The sequence below is a fragment of the Mobula birostris genome, chromosome 2 (assembly GCF_030028105.1).
Source record: "Mobula birostris isolate sMobBir1 chromosome 2, sMobBir1.hap1, whole genome shotgun sequence".
Classification (NCBI taxonomy): domain Eukaryota; kingdom Metazoa; phylum Chordata; class Chondrichthyes; order Myliobatiformes; family Myliobatidae; genus Mobula; species Mobula birostris.
This window is the reverse complement of record NC_092371.1, coordinates 5,738,408-5,757,854: the sequence shown is the minus strand read 5'-3', so window position 1 is coordinate 5,757,854 and position 19,447 is coordinate 5,738,408. Positions and strand designations below refer to the sequence as shown.

Here is a 19,447-nt window from a genome sequence, read left to right as displayed (position 1 = left end):
ACACTGTCCACACCAATGACGGCTGATCCACTTGCCCTTGCCAATCAATCCTGATTGCTGCTGCTCAAAACGTGACAATAACCCAATACTAATGCAAGTGACAATAAATTTGACTTTGAAAAGGACATAAAAATATCTTAAAAGGGCATTAATGGTCTGAAAATCTCTCTCTAGCCAGATTTGCCTAATTGCTTTAACCTGGAAAGAGTCTCGGTCCACCGAACTCTCTTCCACTGGACGTGAAGGGTCAGTGCCCGTGGACAGAAGCTGTTGGACAGAAGCGTCCACTACCACCTTTACACCTGAGGTTGTGTATCCAGGTGCCTGATTGCTACCATCCACCCCGGGAGAAGGGGTAAGGGGAGAGAGTCTCCCTCCGTCTGAGAAGAGGCGGGAGGGCCCCTCAAGTATGCGGTCCTACGTGTGAGGCTCCAGAGAAAGGAAGGAAGGTTCGACAGAGGGAGGGATGGCCTTGCTCAGAGAGATGATGGAGGGTCACCCTTGGTGTGGCAAGGTCCGAGGTGTGTAACAAGAATTCACAGAGGTATTGGGACACACCAGGACCCGATGATCATGGGAGCTTGAACTCTGGGTGTGTGTCATTCACCATGAGGTCTGCAGGTCCTTGGGGATCATTCCTCTTTAACGTCTCCAATCACCAACTCCTGAACTCTTCATTAGCTCTCCTTCATCCCCGTGCCCAAATCCTAACTCCCTGCACCAACCCCAAACCCACTTTCAAGGACTCGACAACTCATGTTCTCAGTGTTATTTAATACTTCCTTCTCTTTGTAGTTGCACAGTCAGACCTTGGGTGTAGTCTTTTTTCTTTGTTCTACCATGCAAGCCTGCAAGGAAATGAATCTCAGGGTAGTATTTTGTGACAAATTGTACTTTGATAATAAATTTACTTTAAACTTTGAAAACCATCCCTACGAACCCAAACAAAAAACTGTCTGAGCAATGAGCTGGGCAGATAGCACGGCTGCAAAGTACATCTATTATCAAAGTATGTATACTGGAAACAGCCTTGAGATTTGTCTTCTTGCAGATGGCTACAAGACAAAGAAACCAATAGAACACATTAAAAAAGATACAGACTGTCAAACTCCCAATGTGCATAAAAAAGAACAACTCATGCAAACAATAAAAAAGTAAACAAATATCACACTGCAAAGTCCCGGAGAGTGAGCCCACAGCTCGAGCCAGTTCAACCCCAAGGTAAGTGAAGCCGGTTCAGGAGCCCGACGGCTGCAGGCCACAGTTCAGCCCTGAGGCGAGGAAACCTCGCAGTGTGGTGAGCCTTATACCGGTTCGTCTTTCACCCCCGGCCTTGACCTTGTTTTAGCCTGGCTCAGCCTTCTTGAACTAGGGTTGACCAAGTTAGCTCTCTGTGGGTCCTGGGGATGGACAGCAGAGGGCTCTGCTCCAGTTGACTGCTCGGTGATTTTCCAGGGAAATGTTAGTGTCTGGGTATTACTGGAGGAAGAACGCCTGCTACCCATCAGATACCAAAGAGGTACTCCGGGACCGCTGGACACTGGAGGGAATGAACAGTCAATGCTTCAGGCTGAGACTCTTCATCAGGACTGGAAAGGAGGGGAGCGGAAGAAAGAATAAGGTGGCAGTGGAAGGGGAAGGAGTACAAGCTGGCAGGTATTGGGTGGGGGAAAGGTCGGAAGGTGTAGGGATGAAATAAGAAGCTGGGAAGTAATGACTGAGGGGGAAGGTCGGAAGGTATAGGGATGAAATAAGCTGGGAGGTAATGAGTGAGGGAAGGTCGGAAGGTATAGGGATGAAATAACAAGCTGGGAGGTAATGGGTGGGGGAAAGATCGGAAAGTGTAGGGATGAAGAAAGAAGCTGGGAGGTGATAGGTGGAAGAGTAAAGGGCTGAAGAAGGAGAAATCCGATAAGCAGGCGAGGCGAGAAGAGAAGGGATGAGAGAGGAACCAGAATGGGGAATGGAAAAAGAGAGAGGAGGGAAGGGGTTAGTAATTGCTGGAAGTTGGAGAAATTGATGTTCATGCCATCAGGCTGGAGGCTACCCAGGTGTTGCTTGTCCAACCAGAGTCGGGCCGAATCGTGGAGACCATGGGCAGACACATCGGAACGGGAATGTGAAGTTGAACTGAGATGGATGGCCACCGGGAGATCCTGCTTTTTGCGGCGGACAGAGCGAATGTGCTTGACAAAGTAGCCTCCCGATCTTCATCAGGGCTAACCGAAGGAGAGACAGCCTCATTGGGAACATTGAATACAACAGATGACCCTGACAGACTAGCACGTGAAGCACCACCTCAGTCGTCTGGGGCCCTGAGCAGTGGTGAGGGAGGAGATACAAGCACAACAAGGGGACACTGGTGCTGTGTTACATGGAATATTACAGCACAGTACAGGCCCTTGTGCTGACCTTTTAACCTACTCCAAGAGCTAACTTTTCCCTCCTACGTAACCCTCCATTTTTCTATCATCCACGTGCCTATCTAAGGGTTTCTTAATGTAGTTGCCTCTACCACTGTGTTTAAAACTTAGCTCTGACATCCCCCCCTATACTTTCCTCCAATCACCTTAAAATGATGCCCTCTCATGTTCGCTATTCCGCCCTGGGGAAAGATCTCTGGCTGTCTACATCATCCACGCCTCATATCATCTTGTGCACCTCCATCAAGTGCCTTCTCATCTCCCTCTCACTCCAAACAGAAAAACCCTAGCTCACTCAGCCTAGCACAACAAGATGTTTCCTCTAGTCCAGACAACATCCCGGTAAATCTCCCTAACAGAAGTGATTCTGTGGATGCTGGAAATCTATACTGAAAATTATGGATTCTTCCCCCTTCCTTTCTGGTCCTGATGAAGGGACTTGGCTGAAATGTCGACTGTTTATTCCTCTCCATTAATGCTACCTGATCTGCTGAGTTTCTCCAGCAGTTTGCGTGTGTTGTTCTTCAATGTCCATAATATTTCAGCCCCGATCATTCCACGGCTATTTTTTTCCTTCTGCTTTTCCTCTTTGAAGTTAACACTCCTGAATGCATTGATCACATATGTAAAGTTTTTGAAGTTTGTATTTTTTTTTACATGAATAAAGCCTATTTCTTAAATTAAAAAACAATTGAACGGAGGACAGAGGTTCTCTCTGGCTGTGCATTATGCCAGGGAGAGGGTCCAGCGTCCTCACCCTAGGCCGAGCCCGAGGGCTCCGGGAAGCGGAAGCCTCGGGCAGCAAGCTCCCTCCTCGCCTCGTGGATCTGGTGTTGGAGCTCAGCGGCGGCGTCTGGGCAGTCGTTGAAGGTGGCCAGGCCGAAGCCTATGGTGCCCAGGGAATAGCAGGCGAAGGAGACCAGCAGGTAGGCGGGCAGGGGCCACAGGAGCTCGGGGCCGGGCTTGGGCAGGCCCAGGCCCAGCAGGTTGAAGACGAGGCCGGCCCAGACTGTGGCCAGCAGACCCAGGGGCAGGAGGCAGTTCGTCAGCTTTGTCATGGTCGCCAAACGCTCCTCCTGGGGAGATGGAGGGGGGAAAAGAGTGTTTACAGAGATAAAGTTCGAGGGAACGTGCTCCTCCCTCCTCACCAACTCTGCCTGGTGGGCCCAGGGATCAAGTTGCTCAGCTCTGGGGAGCTTCACAGACAAAGCAATGAGAGTGTTGGGCTTGGTTCCTCCTTTCCCTGTCATTCTCCCTCAAGATTTCAAAAAACATATTTCACTAAATATGTCAGTGATAATAAATCTTACCCTCCCTTGCCTGTCCCTCCACTCCTGTCTCCTGTATCATCCTCTCTGTCCTCTTCACTCCACCCATCACACCTTCCCTTCCACTGCCCACTCTCTCCCTCCTCCCTCCCCTCCTCCCTCATCTTCCTCTCCTCTCTTCATTCTACCCATCACACCTTCTCTTCCACTGCCCACTCTCTCCCTCCCTACTCCCCTCTTCTCCCCATCTCCCTCTCCTCTCTTCATTCCACCCATCACACCTTCCCTTCCACTGCCCACTCTCTCCCTCCCTACTCCCCTCCCCTCCTCCCTCATCTCCCTCTCCCTCTTCACTCCACCCATCATACCTTCTCTTCCACTGCCCACTCTCTCCCTCCCTACTCCCCTCCCCTCCTCCCTCATCTTCCTCTCCCTCTTCACTCCACCCATCATACCTTCTCTTCCACTGCCCACTCTCTCCCTCCCTACTCCCCTCCCCTCCCCATCTCCCTCTCCTCTCTTCATTCCACCCATCACACCTTCCCTTCCACTGCCCACTCTCTCCCTCCCTACTCCCCTCCCCTCCTCCCTCATCTCCCTCTCCCTCTTCACTCCACCCATCACACCTTCCCTTCCGCTGCCCACTCTCTCCCTCCCTACTCCCCTCCCCTCCTCCCTCATCTTCCTCTCCCTCTTCACTCCACCCATCACACCTTCCCTTCCACTGCCCACTCTCTCCCTCCCTACTCCCCTCCCCTCCTCCCTCATCTTCCTCTCCCTCTTCACTCCACCCATCATACCTTCCCTTCCACTGCCCACTCTCTCCCTCCCTACTCCCCTCCCCTCCTCCCTCATCTTCCTCTCCCTCTTCACTCCACCCATCACACCTTCCCTTCCGCTGCCCACTCTCTCCCTCCCTACTCCCCTCCCCTCCTCCCTCATCTCCCTCTCCTCTCTTCATTCTACCCATCACACCTTCTCTTCCACTGCCCACTCTCTCCCTCCTCCCTGCATTCCCCCTCCACACTAACCCCCTCCTCCTCCTCCTCCCCTCTCCTCTCTGCAGTCCCTCTCCCTCACCCCCACCTCTGCCCTCCTCAGTCACCGCCTTCACCATTCACCCCGCTCACCTGTTTCCCCTCGCTCAGAGGTCCGGAAGTTAGCGCGGTGCACCCTGGGTCTTATAGTAACATCCGTAAACTTTACCGCCCACGTCGCAATGACTACATTTCCCAGCAGACCCCACGAATTTCCTACACTCTCCAATTGCGCCTGCGTGAGGCTGGCTGGGCCGAGTAAGGTTCCCATGGAAACGCAGCTTCACTCCCAGATGTAATAAAATATATTTCAATAAAAAGAACAAATAATAAGACTCCTTGATGTAGATATTCGGATTGCTTTACTATCTTTCATTGCAAAATATATATATATTTTTAATTTATAAAAAGACTGAAATGATGTGGTTTATTTCTTGGTTCTTGATCTTCCAAAATATTCCGCATGGAATTTTAGCTGGAGGTGGCGGAGGGTGGGTTTAAGAAAGAGATTTTTGAAGAAGAAAAGCTGCCTTAAATTTAATTGGGTTTGGTTGTGTGACTGTGGTAGGGTGAAGATTATTCCATACTTTAATCGTGCGGGGGAAAATTGATTTATTCAGCTTAATACAAGAAAAACAAAATTGAGGACTTCCCACATCTCTTTTCCACAGCAATGTTGTGGAGGACGTTTCAGCCTTTGGCACCCTCTCTGACAATGTGCTGCCATTGTGTTTCAGGAAATTGGGCTATTGGTTCAGGCAAAGCAACACTCACAACACGCCTGAGGAACTCAGCAGGTCATCCGTGGAAACGATCAGTCAATGTTTCGGCTGGAACCCTTCATCAAGACTGAAGAGGGAAGGGGCAGAGGGCCTATAAAAAAGGTGGGGGGAGGGTGAGAAGGAGAAGGCAAAGTTCAGACAAAGCAAGATCCTATATTTATATACACACATTCTTTCTCCTTTTTCTCCCTCTGTCCCTCTGAATATACCCCTTGACCATCCTCTGGTTCCCCGCCCCCGTCTTTCTCCCCGGACCTCCTGTCCCATGACCCTCTCATATCCCCTTTGCCTATCACCTGTCCAGCTCTTGGCTCCATCCCTCCCCCTCCTGTCTTCTCCTATCATTTTGGATCTCCCCCTCCCCCTCCAACTTTCAAATCTCTTACTAACTCTTCCTTCAGTTAGTCCTGACGAAGGGTCTCGGTCTGAAATGTCGACTGTACCTCTTCCTAGAGATGCTGCCTGGCCTGCTGCGTTCACCAGCAACTTTGATGTGTGTTCGTATAGTCAGGGTGCATCACAATAAGTGATTCAGACCTCTTGTTTCAGAGATGAATATTTGTCCGATCCCAAATATTCTTCCTTGGCTCCACTCATCCTCCTCCATATGGCCCTCCATCACGGGCACAGCCCTCAAGAAGGCAACATCCATCACCGAAGATCCCCACCATCCGGCCAGGCCATCTTCCATCGGTCAGGAGGTACAAAAGCCTGAAGTCCCACACCACCAGGTTCAGAAACAGCTACTTCCCTTCAACCATTCGGTTCTTGAACCGACCAGCTCAACCCCGATCACCACCTCAGTACAGCAACACTGTGACCACTTTTTACCTCAATAAACATTGTTTCATTGTTCTAATTGCATTCTTTCCAGTAAAATTTGCGTATAATTTATGCTTTTCCTGTGAATGTTGTGCACCTGTGATGATTCTGCAAGTAAGTTTTCACTGCACCTGTGCATATGACAACAAACTCGACTTTGAATAATTCAGCCTGCCTTGAAACGTCTGCCCTCCAGCATCAATTCTGTGAGTATCTTTTGTCAGATTAGAATCCAGAGCTTGTTTAACAGGATTGTTAAATGGACAGAGAGGGAGTCTTTACTTTCTTAGGAGTTGAAGGTGGTTTTGCTTGTCAGCAAATAAGATCATATGATATAGGAGCAGAATTAGGCCATTTGAATCTTCTCCACTATTCAATCATGAATGATTCTTAACTCCATTCTCCTGCCTTCTCTCCATAACCCTTCATGCTTTTACCAATCAAGAACCTATCAATCTCTGCCTCAAATACACTTAATGACCTGGCCTCCACAGTTGCCTGTGGCAATGAATTCCACAGATTCACTGTCTTTCAACTGAAGAAATTCCTCCCCATCTCATTTCTTTTTTTCTCTGAGGCTGTGCCCTTGGATCTTAGACCCTCCTACAGATGGAAATACCCACTCTCTATTCAGTATTTGGGAGGTTGCAATGAGATCCCTCCCTCATCCATCTGAACTCCACCAAGTACAGGCCCAGAGACATCAAACTCCTCATATGTTAATCCACCCATTACTCACAACACGCTGGAGGAACTCAGCAGGTCGGGCAGTATCGGTGGAAACGATCAGTCGACGTTTCGGGCCGGAACCCTTCGTCAGGACTGCAGAGGGAGGGGGCAGAGGCCCTGTAAAGAAGGTGGGGGGAGGGTGGGAAGGAAAAGGCTGGTAGGTTCCAGGTGAAAAACCAGTAAGGGGAAAGATAAAGGGGTGGGGGAAGGGAGGCAGGGGGGTGATAGGCAGGAAAGGTGAAAGAGGAATAGGGGAAAACACAATGGGTAGTAGGAGGAGGCGGAACCATGAGGGAGCTGGGGGAGGGGGCAGAGTGAAATAGGGATAGGGGAAGGGAGGGGGAGGGAATTACCGGATGTTGGAGAATTCTATGTTCATACCAAGGGGCTGGAGACTACCTAGACGGTATATGAGGTGCTGCTCCTCCAACCTGAGTTTAGCCTCATCATGGCAGTAGAGGAGGCCATGTATGGACACATCTGAATGGGAGTGGGAAGCAGAGTTTTCTGAATGGGAGTGGGAAGCAGAATTACTGAATGGGAGTGGGAGTGTTGCTTTGACCCCAGCATCTGCAGATTATTTTGTGTTTTAATCCACCCATCACCTCCCAGCTTTTATTTCACTTCCCCCATCCACCACCACCCACCTTCTCCCTCACCTGGTCTCACATATCACACCCACTACCCTCTGAGTGAAGATATTCTCCTTCATATTCCTCTTAAGTATTTCACCTTTCACCTACGACCCCCTGATCTAGTCTCACCCACTCAGGGGGAGAAAATGCCTACATGCATTCACCCTTTCTATATCTGTCATAATTTTGTATTACTCTATAAGATCTCCCCTTATTCTCCTATGCTCCAGGAAATAAAGTCCTAACCTTTCCCTATAACTCAGGTCAAGAAGTCCCAGCAATATTCTTCTAAATTTTCTCTGTACTCTTTCAAGGTTATTAATATCTTTCCTTTTGTAGGTGACCAGAAGTGCATGCAATACTCCAAATTTGACCTCAGCAGCATCTTAAACAACTTCAACATACTATCCCATCTCCTGTACTCAATGCCCTGATTTATGAAGGCCAAGGTTGAAAAGGTGATGCCTCTTTCGAGGAATTATGGATCTGTATTCCCAGGTCCTTCTGTTCTAGCGCACTCCTCAGTGCCCTACCATGTACTGTGCGAGTCCTACCCTGGTTTGTCCTCCGAAGGTGCAATACCTCACATTCTTCTGTGTTAAGTGCCATCCGTCATTTTTCAGCCCAACTTCCCAGTTGTTCCAGATCACTCCAAACTTTGATAGCCCTCGCTGCTGTCCACCGCGCCTTTTTGCTGCAGCTTCCACGCCTGGGATCTCAACAGCAAAGGACAGCCTGCTGTCGGGAACTGGACGACAGTCAGTGTTAGGCCCTACGGCAACATGTCAGGTTGTGGGGAACACATTCCTCTGCTTAATTAGTCCTATCTCCATATCTGGCCAAAAATCTCCACCTGGGCTTTCCCCTCTGCTTCACTTTTCCAAGTTCTGTGAAGAAGTATTTATTAGGGAGCCAGAGCTACCTTGGGACACTTTAAGCATCCCCAGACTACTCAGCAATATTGGTTATTGGTTATCGTTGCACGTACCGAGATACAGTGAAAGCCTTCTGTCAGCCTGCGTGCCATCCAGACAGATCATGCCACATCAGTACATTGAGGTATTGAATTGAATTGACTTTATTTCTTACATCCTTCACAGAGATGAGGAGTAAAACTCCTTATGTTCCATCTCTGCCTGAATGTGCAATGTGCAATTTATAGTGAGTTGTAATAAATAGTATGTACAGTAAGATGTGGGCCAGCTGGTGGTGTAGTGGTATCAGCACTGGACTTCAATGCAGATGGTCATGAGTTCAAACCCAGCCGGGTCCCAACCTGGGCAACAGCAGTATCTGTGTGGAAGAAAGGCCTGGCAATCTACTTCTGTAAATTCCATGAAAACCCTGTGGACCCAATGGTCCATGAGGTCACAAAGAGTCAGACTTGACTTAACGACTGAAGAACAACAAGCAGTAAGATATACAACAGGACTGTCGATATAACATAGGAATACAACTTTATCAGTCTGATGGCCTGGTGGAAGAAGCTGTCCTGGAGCCTGTTGGTCCTGGCTTTTATGCTGCGGTACCATTTCCCGGATGGTAGCAGCTGGAACAGTTTGTGGTTGTGGTGACTTGGGTCCCCAATGATCCTTTGGACCCTTTTTACACACCTGTCTTTGTAAATGTCCTGAATAGTGGGAAGTTCTCATCTACAGGTGTGCAGGGCTGTTCACACCAGGCAGTGATGCAGCCAGTCAGGATGCTCTCAAAAGGAAACCATATTGCATATTGCCTGTGGCCATCAAACTTTACAACTCCTCCCTTGGAGGGTCAGACACCCTGAGCCAATAGGCTGGTCCTGGACTTACTCCTGGCATAATTTACATATTACTATTTAACTATTTGTGGGTTTATTACTATTTAATTATTTATGGTGCAACTTTAACGAAAACCAGTTTCCCCGGAGATCAATAAAGTATGACTATGACTATGACTACAACTAAGAATAGAGTGTTACAGTTACAGAGAAAGTGCAGCGTAGGCAGAAAAATAAAGTGCAAGGACTCTGGCGAGGTGGAATAGGAAATCAAGAGTTCATCTTTTAGTGTTTGAGAGGTCTGTTCAAGCATCTGGTAACAGCAGGGTCGAAGCTGTCGTTGAGCCTGGTGGTATGTGATTTCAGAGTGTTGCACCTTCTGCCTGAGGAGAGAGAACGTCCAGGTGGGTGGGTCTTTGGTGATGCTGGATTCATTCCCAAGGCAGAGAGAAGTATAGATGGAGTCCATGGAGGGGAGATCGGTTTCTGCCCACAACTCTCTGCAGTTTCTTGCTGTCAAGAGCAGAGCTCTTGCTGTTCCGAGCCGTGATACACCTGGACAGGATGGGTTTTTATGGAGCATCTGTAAAAACTTGTATGAAAGGTCCTCCCCACCATCTCTCAGGGTGCAGTTCTCTCCAGGAACAGAAGACACACGTCACTTCTCCACACACCTGACAGTCAAACAAATCAGTCTCCCCTCTACTGACACCCTCGGTCTCCATTTTCCACTGAGACAGCAAGTATGTGTGCGGGTGAGCTGGTTTGTGTCTGAGAGACTGTGTGTGTGAGAGAGCTAGTTTGTGTCTGAGAGACTGTGTGTGAGAATATCTGAGCGTGTGTGTGTGAGAGAGAGAGGGGGAGCAAGTTTGTGCCTGAGAGTGTGCAAGAGAGTGTCTGAGTGTGTGTGAGAGAGAAAGTTTGTGTCTGAGAGACTGTGTGCGAGAGTGTCTGAGTGTGTGTGTGTGTGTGTGTGTGTGAGAGAGAGAGAAGGAGCAAGTTTGTGTCTGAGAGAGTGCAAGAGAGTGTCTGAGTGTGTGCGAGAATGTCTGAGTGTGTGAGTGAGAGAGAAAGGAAGTTTGTGTCTGAGAGAGTGTGTGTAAGAGTGTCCGAGTGTGTGTCTGTGTGTGTGAGTGAGAGAGAGAGACAGCGAGTTCATATCTGAGTGTGTATGTGTGAGAGTGCAAGAGTGCAACTGAGAGAGTGTGTGTGAGAGAAGGAGAGCAATTTTGTGTCTGAGCGTGTGTGCCAGAGAGCAAGTTTGTGGTCTGAGAGAGTGTGCGAGATAGTGTCTGAGCATGTGTGAGTGTGAGGATGTTTATGAGAGTATGAGAGAATATGAAAAAGAGTTTATGTACGAGCAAGAGAGCAACTGTGTGTTTATGTTTGTGTTTGATTTGTGTGTGTGAGAGAGAGAGAGAGAGAGAGACAAGAGACAGGGAACATATGTTTATGCCAGACAGAAAGTCTGTGTCTGAGAGAGAATTGTGTGTAAGTGTGTGTGAAGGAGTTTGTGAGAGAGTATGAGAAAGTGTATTTGTGAGCAAGAAGAGCGACTGTGTGAAACAGAGGACATGAGAGAGAAAGTTTGTATGTCTGAGTGAGTGAATGTGTATGTATGAGAGAACTGGGAGCTTCTGAGTGAGTGTGTGTGAGTGTGAGAGAACTGGGAGCTTGTGAGTGAGTGTGTGTGTGTATGAGAGAACTGGGAGCTTGTGAGTGAGTGTGTGTGTGTGTATGAGAGAACTGGGAGCTTGTGAGTGAGTGTGTGTGTGTGTGTATGAGAGAACTGGGAGCTTGTGAGTGAGTGTGTGTGTGTGTGTATGAGAGAACTGAGAGCTTCTGAGTGAGTGTGTGTGTGAGAGAGAACTGGGAGCTTGTGAGTGAGTGTGTGTGTGTATGAGAGAACTGGGAGTTTGTGAGTGTGTGTGTGTGTATGAGAGAACTGGGAGCTTGTGAGTGAGTGTGTGTGAGTGCCAAATCCCCGGGGCACGACGTGTGGTGGGAACGGTCCGAGCACTGGGCTCCCAGTCGGCACCTCCCCCTCTCCTCCCGCCAGTCCAGCACAGGATGCCCGCTGCAACAGGAAGCCGTGCTGGTGAAAACACGGAGAGTAGCCCAGGCCCAGGTCTTGGTCAGGGGCCAGCGGCTCGACCTGGGGCAGGCATCTCTTAAAGCCGTAAACGAGTGTGCGTGGGTCCACGAAGCACAAAGCGAACACCGAGGCGACCCTGGTGTCACCAGGAAGTAACTACAGAGAGGAAGAGCGGGGGGTTTAATGGGAATGTGTGCGGTGCGAGATAAACTAGGGTCACTCCACGAACATCCTGAAATTCGGAGCGTCCGGGAGGGAGAGATTTGACAGTTATCTCCACTGCACCAAGAGTCTGACACTGTGTAGAATGAGAAATCAGGTTTAGTATCACTGACAGGCCAAGTAAACGTATTATCAAAGTACATATGGGTCACCATATACAAACCTGAGATTCATTTTCTTGTGGGCATTCACAGTAAGTACAGGAAACGCAATGGAGTCAGTGAAAGATCACACCCAGCACAGTAGCACTGCGGCTGGCACGTCGCTAATACTGCCTCGTGGCGTCTGGAGTTCGGTGTTCAGTCCTGGCACCCTTCCGTATGGAGCCTCTGTACATCCTCCCCAAAGAATGTGTAGGTTTTTCCCGTTTCCTCCCACAGGCTAAAGGTGTACCGGGTAAGTTAATTAGTCATTAACATTTGTCCCGTGATTAGGGTTAATCGTAGTTGTGGGGTGAAGGGGCGACTCTGTGCCCTATCGCTAAACAAATAAATAGAGGTATGCGGAAAACAGCAAACTGTGCAAATACGAAAAGGAGAAATATCAATAATAAATCAATAATAAATCAATAATAAATCAATAATAAATATGGTCGACATGAGATGAAGAGTCATTGAAAGTGAGTCCATATGTTCTGGGAACAGTTCAGTGTTGGGGTGAGTGAAGTTGTCCCCTCTGGTTCAGGAGCCTGATGGTTGAGGGGTAATAACTGTTCCTGAACCTGGTGCTGTGGGACCTGAGGCTCCTGTACCCCCTTTCCTGATGGTTGAGGGGGTAATAACTGTTCCTGAACCTGGTGCTGTGGGTCCTGAGACTCCTGTACCCCTTTCCTGATGGTTGAGGGGTAATAACTGTTCTGAACCTGGTGCTGTGGGTCCTGAGACTCCTGTACCACCTTCCTGATGGCAGCAGCGAGAAGAGAGCATGACCTGGGTGGTGAAGGTCTCCGATGGTGGATGCTGCTTTCCTGCAACAATGCTTCACACAGATGTGCTCAATCGTGGGGAGGGCTTGACCCGTGATGGACGCGGCACATAGTCCATGACCGACCATGATGCACTCTATAGTGAAATTTGTTGTTTTATGACCATAAGACATAGGAGCAGAATTAAGCCATTTGGCGCCGCCATTTCATCATGACTAATCCATTTCCCTCTCAGCCCCAGTTTCCTGCCTTCTCCCCGTATCCCTTCATACCCTGACTAATCAAGAATTTATCAATCTCTGCCTTAAGTATACCCAATGACTTGGCCTCCACAGTCGCCTGTGGCAACAAATTCCACAGATTCAGAACTCCAGGGCTAAAGAAATCCCTCCTCATCTCCGTTCTAATTGGATGTCCCTCTATTCTGAGGCTGTGTCCTCTGGTCTTAGGCTCCCCCCCATAGGAAACATCCTCTCCACATTCACTCTATCAAGGCCATTCACCATTCCATAGGTTTCATTGATATCCCTCTCATTCTTATGAATAACAGTGAATACAGGCCCAGAGCCATCAAACATTTCTTATCTGACAAGCCTTTCAATCCCAGAACAATATTTGTGAATCTCCTTTGAACCCTCTCCAATGTCAGCACATAACCTCTTAGATAAGGGTCCCAAAACTGTTCACAGTACTCCAAGTGAGGCCTCACTAATGCCTTATACAGCCTCAACATCACATCTTTGCTTTTGTATTCTAGTCCTCTTGAAATGAATGCTAACATTGCATTTGCCTTTCTCATCAGAGACTCAGCCTGCAAATTAACCTTTAGGGAATCATGCACGAGGACTCCCAAGTCCCCTTGCACCTCAGATTTTTGAATTTTCTCTCCATTTAGAAAACAGTCTATGCTTTTATTTCTTCTGTCAAAGTGCATGACCATACCCTTCCAGACTTTGTATTCCATCTGCCACTTCTTTGCGCATTCTCCCAATTTGTCTAAGTCCTTCTGTTGCTTCTCTACTTCCTCAAAGCTACCTGCCCCTCCACCTATCTTCGTATCACTCACAAACCTAGCCATAACGTCATCAATCCTTTCATCCATATCATTGGCATACAACGTAAAAAGAAGCAGTCCCCGTGGAACACCACTGGTCATGGGCAGCGAACCCAAAAAGGCTCCATTTATTCTCACTCATTCCCCGCCCCCAGTCAGCCAATTCTCTATCCATGCTAGTATCTTTCCTGTAATACCATGGGCTCATAGCTTGTTAAGCAGCGTCATGTGTGGCACCTTGTCAAATGCCTTCAAGTACACAACATTAATATTAACCAATTCTCCTTTATCTATCCTTCTTGTTATTTCTTCAAAGAATTCCAACAGACTTGTCAGGCAAAAATTCCCCTTAAGGAAACCATGCTGACTTTGGCCTATTTTATCATGTGGCTCCAAGTACCTAAAACCACATCCTTAACAATTGACTCCCAACCACTGAGGTCAGGGTAACTGGCCTATAATTTTCTTTCTTCTGCCTCTCATCCTTCTTAAAGAATGGAGTCACATTTGCAATTTTCCATTCCTCTGGAACCATGCTGGAATCCATTGATTCTTGAAAGATCATTATTAATCTCCCCCCCCAATCTCTTTAGCCACTGCTTTCAGAACCCTGGTTTGTAGTCCATCTGGTCCACATGACTTATCTACCTTCAGATCTTTCAACTTCCCAAACACTTTCTCCTTTATAGTAGCAACTTCACTCACTTCTGCCCATTGACACTCTTGAACTTCTGACACACTGCTAGTGTCTTCACACAGTGAAGACTGATGCAAAATACTTATTCAGTTTGTCCCCCATTACTACCTCTCGTATCATTTTCCAGAGGTCCGATATCTACTCTCTTTTACACTTTATATAGCTGAAGAGACTTCTGGTAACCTCTTTAATATTATTGGCCAGCTTACCTTTGTATTCCATCTTTTCATTCTTTATGGCTTTTTCGATGGTTTTTAAAAGCTTCCAAATCCTCTAACTTCCCACTAATTTTTGTTGTATTATGTGACATCTCCTTGGCTTTTATGTGGGCTTTGACTTCTCTTGTCAGTCGTGGTTGCATCATCCTGCCTCTTTGGGATGTATCTATCCTACAGGTTCCGTATTGCTCCCAGAAGCTCCAGACATTGCTTCCTTCTAGTGTCCTCTTCCAATCAACTTTGGCTTCTGTAATTCCCTTTACTCCACTGTAATACTGATACATCTTACCAAAGCTTCTCCTTCTCAAATCGCAGGGTGAATTCTATCATATTATGATCACTGGCCCCTAAGGGTTCCTTTACCTTAAGCTCTCTAATCAATTCCAGTTCATTGCACAGCACCCAGTCCAGAATAGCTGATCCCCTAGTGGGCTCAACCACGAGCTGCTCTGAAAAGCCATTTCGTAGGCATTCTACAAACTCCCCCTCTTGGGATCCAGCACCAACCTGATTTTCCCAATCTACCTGCATTTGAAATCCCCCATGACTATTGTAATTTGCCCTTCTGACAGACATTTTCTATCTCCTGTTGTAAATTGTAGACCACATCCTGGTTACTGTTTGCAGGTCTGTATATAACTCCTATCAGAATGCTTTTACCCTTTCTGTTCCTTAGCTCTTTCCACAACGATTCTACACCTTCCGACCCCACGCCACCTCTTTCTAATGATTTGCTTTCATTTTTTTTAACAAACAGAGCAACACCACCCCCTCTGCCTTCCTGCCTGTCCTTTTGATACAACGTGTATCCTTGAACATTAAGTTCCCAGCTATAATCTTCTTTCAGGCACGATTCAGTGATGTCTACAACATCATACACGGCAATCTGTAACTGTGATACAAGTTCATCGACCTTATTCCATATATTGTGTGCATTCAAATACACCTTCAGCCTTCAGCATCCTTTTCGATTTTGTTCCCCATTTACATTACAACTCATTCCGTTGACTGTAATTTTGCCCGATTATCCTCTCCTTGTGAGGAGTCTCACTAAACATTGCCTCTGTTTGTAAACCAACTACCTCATCCTCAGCCCAATCTCTCTGGTTCCCATCCCCCTGCCAAATTAGCTTAAACCCTCCCGAACAACTCTAGCAAACCTGCCCGCAGGGATATTGGTGTCCCTCAGGTTCAGGTGTAACCCATCTCTTTAGTACAGTGCAGTACGTAAACATTGCCGTGAATTTCAAAAAGAATATGTAAAATAAATAAACAAACAAATAAATATTAGTTCAAAAAGAGAGATGTGTGAAATGTGAGGAGGATGTTATGAGAATGCAGGGTGACTTGGACAGGCTGGGTGAGTGGGCAGATGCATGGCAGATGCAGTTTAATGTGGATAAATGTGAGGTTATCCACTTTGGTAGTAAGAACAGGAAGGCAGATTACTATCTAAATGGAGTCAAGTTAGGAAAAGGGGAAGTACAATGAGATCTGGGTGCCCTTGTTCATCAGTCACTGAAAGTAAGCATGCAGGTACAGCAGGCAGTGAAGAAAGCTAATAGCATGCTGGCCTTCATAACCAGGGGAGTTGAGTATAGGAGCAAAGAGATCCTTCTGCAGCTGTACAGGGCCCTAGTGAGACCACACCTGGAGTACTGTGTGCAGTTTTGGTCTCCAAATTTGAGGAAGGACATTCCTACTATTGAGGGAGTGCAGCGTGGGTTCACAAGGTTAATTCCCGGGATGGCAGGACTGTCATATGTCGAAAGATTGGAGCGACTGAGCTTGTATACTCTGGAATTTAGAAGGATGAGAGGGGATCTGATTGAAACATATAAGATTATTAAGGGATTGGACACGCTGGAGGCAGGAAACATGTTCCCGCTGAGTCCAGAACCAGAGGCCACAGTTTAAGAATTAGGGGTAGGCCATTTAGAACGGAGTTGAGGAAAAACTTTTTCTCCCAGAGAGTGGTGGATATATGGAATGCTCTGCCCCAGAAGACAGTGGAGGCCAAGTCTCTAAATGCTTTCAAGAAAGAGATGGATAGAGCTCTTAAAGATAGTGAAATCAAAGGTTATGGGGATAAGGCAGGAACTGGATACTGACAGTGGGTGATCAGCCATGATCACAGTGAATGGCGGTGCTGGCTCGAAGGGCCGAATGGCCTACTCCTGCACCTATTGTCTGTTGAGAGGACAATACTGAGTGTTCACGGGTTCATTGTCCATTCAGACATCTGCTGGCAGAGGGGAAGAAGCTGTTCCTGAAATGTTGAGTGTGTGTCTTCAGGCTCCTGTACCTCCTCCTTGATGGTGATGGGGATCGTTAATGGTGGATGTGCCTTTTTGACCTATCGCTTTTTGAGGTTGTCCTGGACATGGGAGAGGCTGGTGGTGCTGGCTCGAAGGGCTGAATGGCCTACTCCTGCACCTATTGTCTATTGTCAGTTGCCCAGGATGGAGCTGGCAGAGCTTACAACTCTCTGCAGGTTTTTTTCCGATCCTGCGCAGTGGCCCCTGCATACCAGACGGTGATGGAACCAGTTAGAATGCTCCCTACCATACATCTGTAGAAATTTGCAGAATGATCCAGAGGGACAGAAGGGCCTGTTCTTATTCCTACCATCTCAGTGAGAGTCAAAGGTCAGTGGGAGGGGTCAGATGACCTGTCCCTTACAAAATCATGGTGCCTATCCCAAATCAGGCTCTGCCCCTCCAAGTGCTCATAAAACCTGCCGCTCAGAATCCTCTCCACTACTTTTCCCACCGCTAATGTAAAATTCACTGGTCCATGATTCCAGGATTATCCCCATTACCTTTCTTGAACAAGGCAATAACATTTGCCACCCTCCAATCATCTGGTACAGATCCGGATTTATTAGAAATATAGAACTGGAAAGTGTTCCTTGTGTTAACAGCCACATAGCAAGTCCACAGTGTTCAGCTCAAAAACAACACACACACACACAAAGGTCATCGTCAATGATGCAGCAATCTTCTCTCTCACTTTTATGAAGTAACTTCCTGCTATGGGAAGGACGTTGAGGCTTTGGTGAGGGTGCAGAAGAGGTTGCCAGGATGCTGCCTGGTTTAAGGGGTAGGTGCCATCACGAGAAGCTGGGTAAACTTGGGTGGTTTTCTCTGGAGCACCAGGAGTAGGCACAGAGGAGATGTCAGGGGCAAGTTTTTTTACACAGAGAGTGGTGAGTGCGTGGAATGGGTTGCCGGCAGTGGTGGTGGAGGCGGATACAATAGGGCCTGGATAGGTATATGGAGCTTAGAAAAGCAGAGGGCTATGGGTAACCCTAAAGTAAGGACATGTTCGGCACAGCATTGCGGGCCGAAGGGTCTGTATTGTGCTGTAGGTTTTCCATGTTTCTAACCGCTCTTTCTCGTGACCAAAAGAAACCTTAGAGAGTTGTGGACAGGAACCAGTCTCCACTCCCTGCAACCTCAGTAAATCAGCCAGCAGTAAATCAAAGACCCCCATTCACCCCGGACATTCTGTCTTCTTCCCCCGCCGCCCCACACAAGAGGGAAGATACAAAAAGCCTGAAAGCATGCACCACCAGGCTCAAGGACAACTTCTTCCCCCCTGTTATCAGATTCCTGAATGGTCCCCTACTACTCTTGAACCTCAAATCTATCTGGTTATGACCTTGCACCTTACTGCTTGCTTGTGGGGCACTCTCTCTGTAACTGTTGTAGCTTTCCCTTCTATTACCTAAATGAACCATTGTGATGGAACGGCATGCACGCGGTTTTCATTGGCACATGTCACAATAGTAACACCGATTTACCAATTTAATAGAGTCTCGGCCGGGAAGAGGGGGTTTTGGAAGCGACTGGAATCAAAGTCGCTCCGATTACCCTCTTGCCCAACACCCAGCGCGTCTCGGCGTGGGAAGACGGGAAGTTTAAACAGACAAGGCTCGCAAGAGGCTCCCAGGGTACTTCGATGAGGGATGAAGGCCGTGTGTAAACACTGCTGGCTTATCATTCAGGAAGCAAAGGTTTCCTCTGCTTGAGCCGTGACTAACTCATTCCCTGCCACACAGTGTTAATCTTCCCTTGTGTTGCTGGCTGTGTATTCCAATGTTGGTGGGGAGGCACAGCACGGTGCTCCCTCCTCAATGCCCCTCCCACAGTGCAGAGCTCCCTCCTCACCCCCCCTCCCACAGTGAGATGCTCCCTCTTCCCCTCCCCTCCCACAGTGCAGAGCTCCCTCCTCACCCCCCCTCCCACAGTGCAGAGCTCCCTCCTCACCCCCCTCCCACAGTGAGATGCTCCCTCTTCACCCCTCCCACAGTACAGAGCTCCCTCCTCACCCCCCCCCCCCGCCCACAGTGCAGATCTCCCTCCTCTCCACCCCTCCCATAGTGCTCCGGATGGGATTTGAACCCACAACACGGACAGACAATGAGGAAAGAGTCACACAAAACACACCTGGCATCTTCATCCTGTTTACAGGGACCACAGGACAAAGGGGAAGCTGGGAGAGGAAATGTCGCAGGGAGGGCGGACAAGGGGTCCGTCAGTAATTGTGTGCAGACAGAGCTTATGTTCACAGCTGTGTTCCCTGCACTGACCGGGTAGGCTGTTCCATGACAGCAGCTCCTGACTAATATAACCACCAATTCACCGCGAGACAGACACTTCCACACCATCAGGGGTCAGTCACAGAGTGAAACTCTCTCTACATTGTCCCATCACACACTCCCGGGGTCAGACACAGACTGAAGCTCCCTCCACACCGTCCCATCACACACTCCCGGG

At 48.2% G+C, this 19,447-nt stretch overlaps 1 protein-coding gene across 3 annotated transcripts; it reads right to left on the bottom strand.

Moving 5' to 3' along the window:
• Positions 1-758: 758 nt before the first annotated feature.
• Positions 759-19,200, bottom strand: dpm3 (dolichyl-phosphate mannosyltransferase subunit 3, regulatory). Of its 3 annotated transcripts, none has more exons than XM_072276135.1 (3): positions 4,822-4,894; positions 3,181-3,499; positions 759-848 (listed from the first exon to the last, which is right to left on the bottom strand). In XM_072276135.1, exon 2 carries the CDS (start codon positions 3,479-3,481, stop codon positions 3,182-3,184), a length of 300 nt encoding a protein of 99 aa, XP_072132236.1. In that variant the 5' UTR covers positions 3,482-3,499; positions 4,822-4,894; the 3' UTR covers positions 759-848; position 3,181. The 3 variants fall into 3 exon arrangements, with proteins under 3 accessions (XP_072132236.1, XP_072132230.1, XP_072132224.1); XM_072276129.1 differs by lacking the exons at positions 759-848; positions 4,822-4,894 and adding exons at positions 5,503-5,601; positions 19,118-19,200 and having other exon boundaries at positions 3,041-3,499; XM_072276123.1 differs by lacking the exon at positions 759-848 and having other exon boundaries at positions 3,041-3,499.
• Positions 19,201-19,447: the final 247 nt, after the last annotated feature.

Coding starts and splice junctions, on each gene's coding strand:
- dpm3 (XM_072276129.1), bottom strand. CDS start 3,481: ATGACAAAGCTGACGAACTGCCTCCTGCCCCTGGGTCTGCTGGCCACA.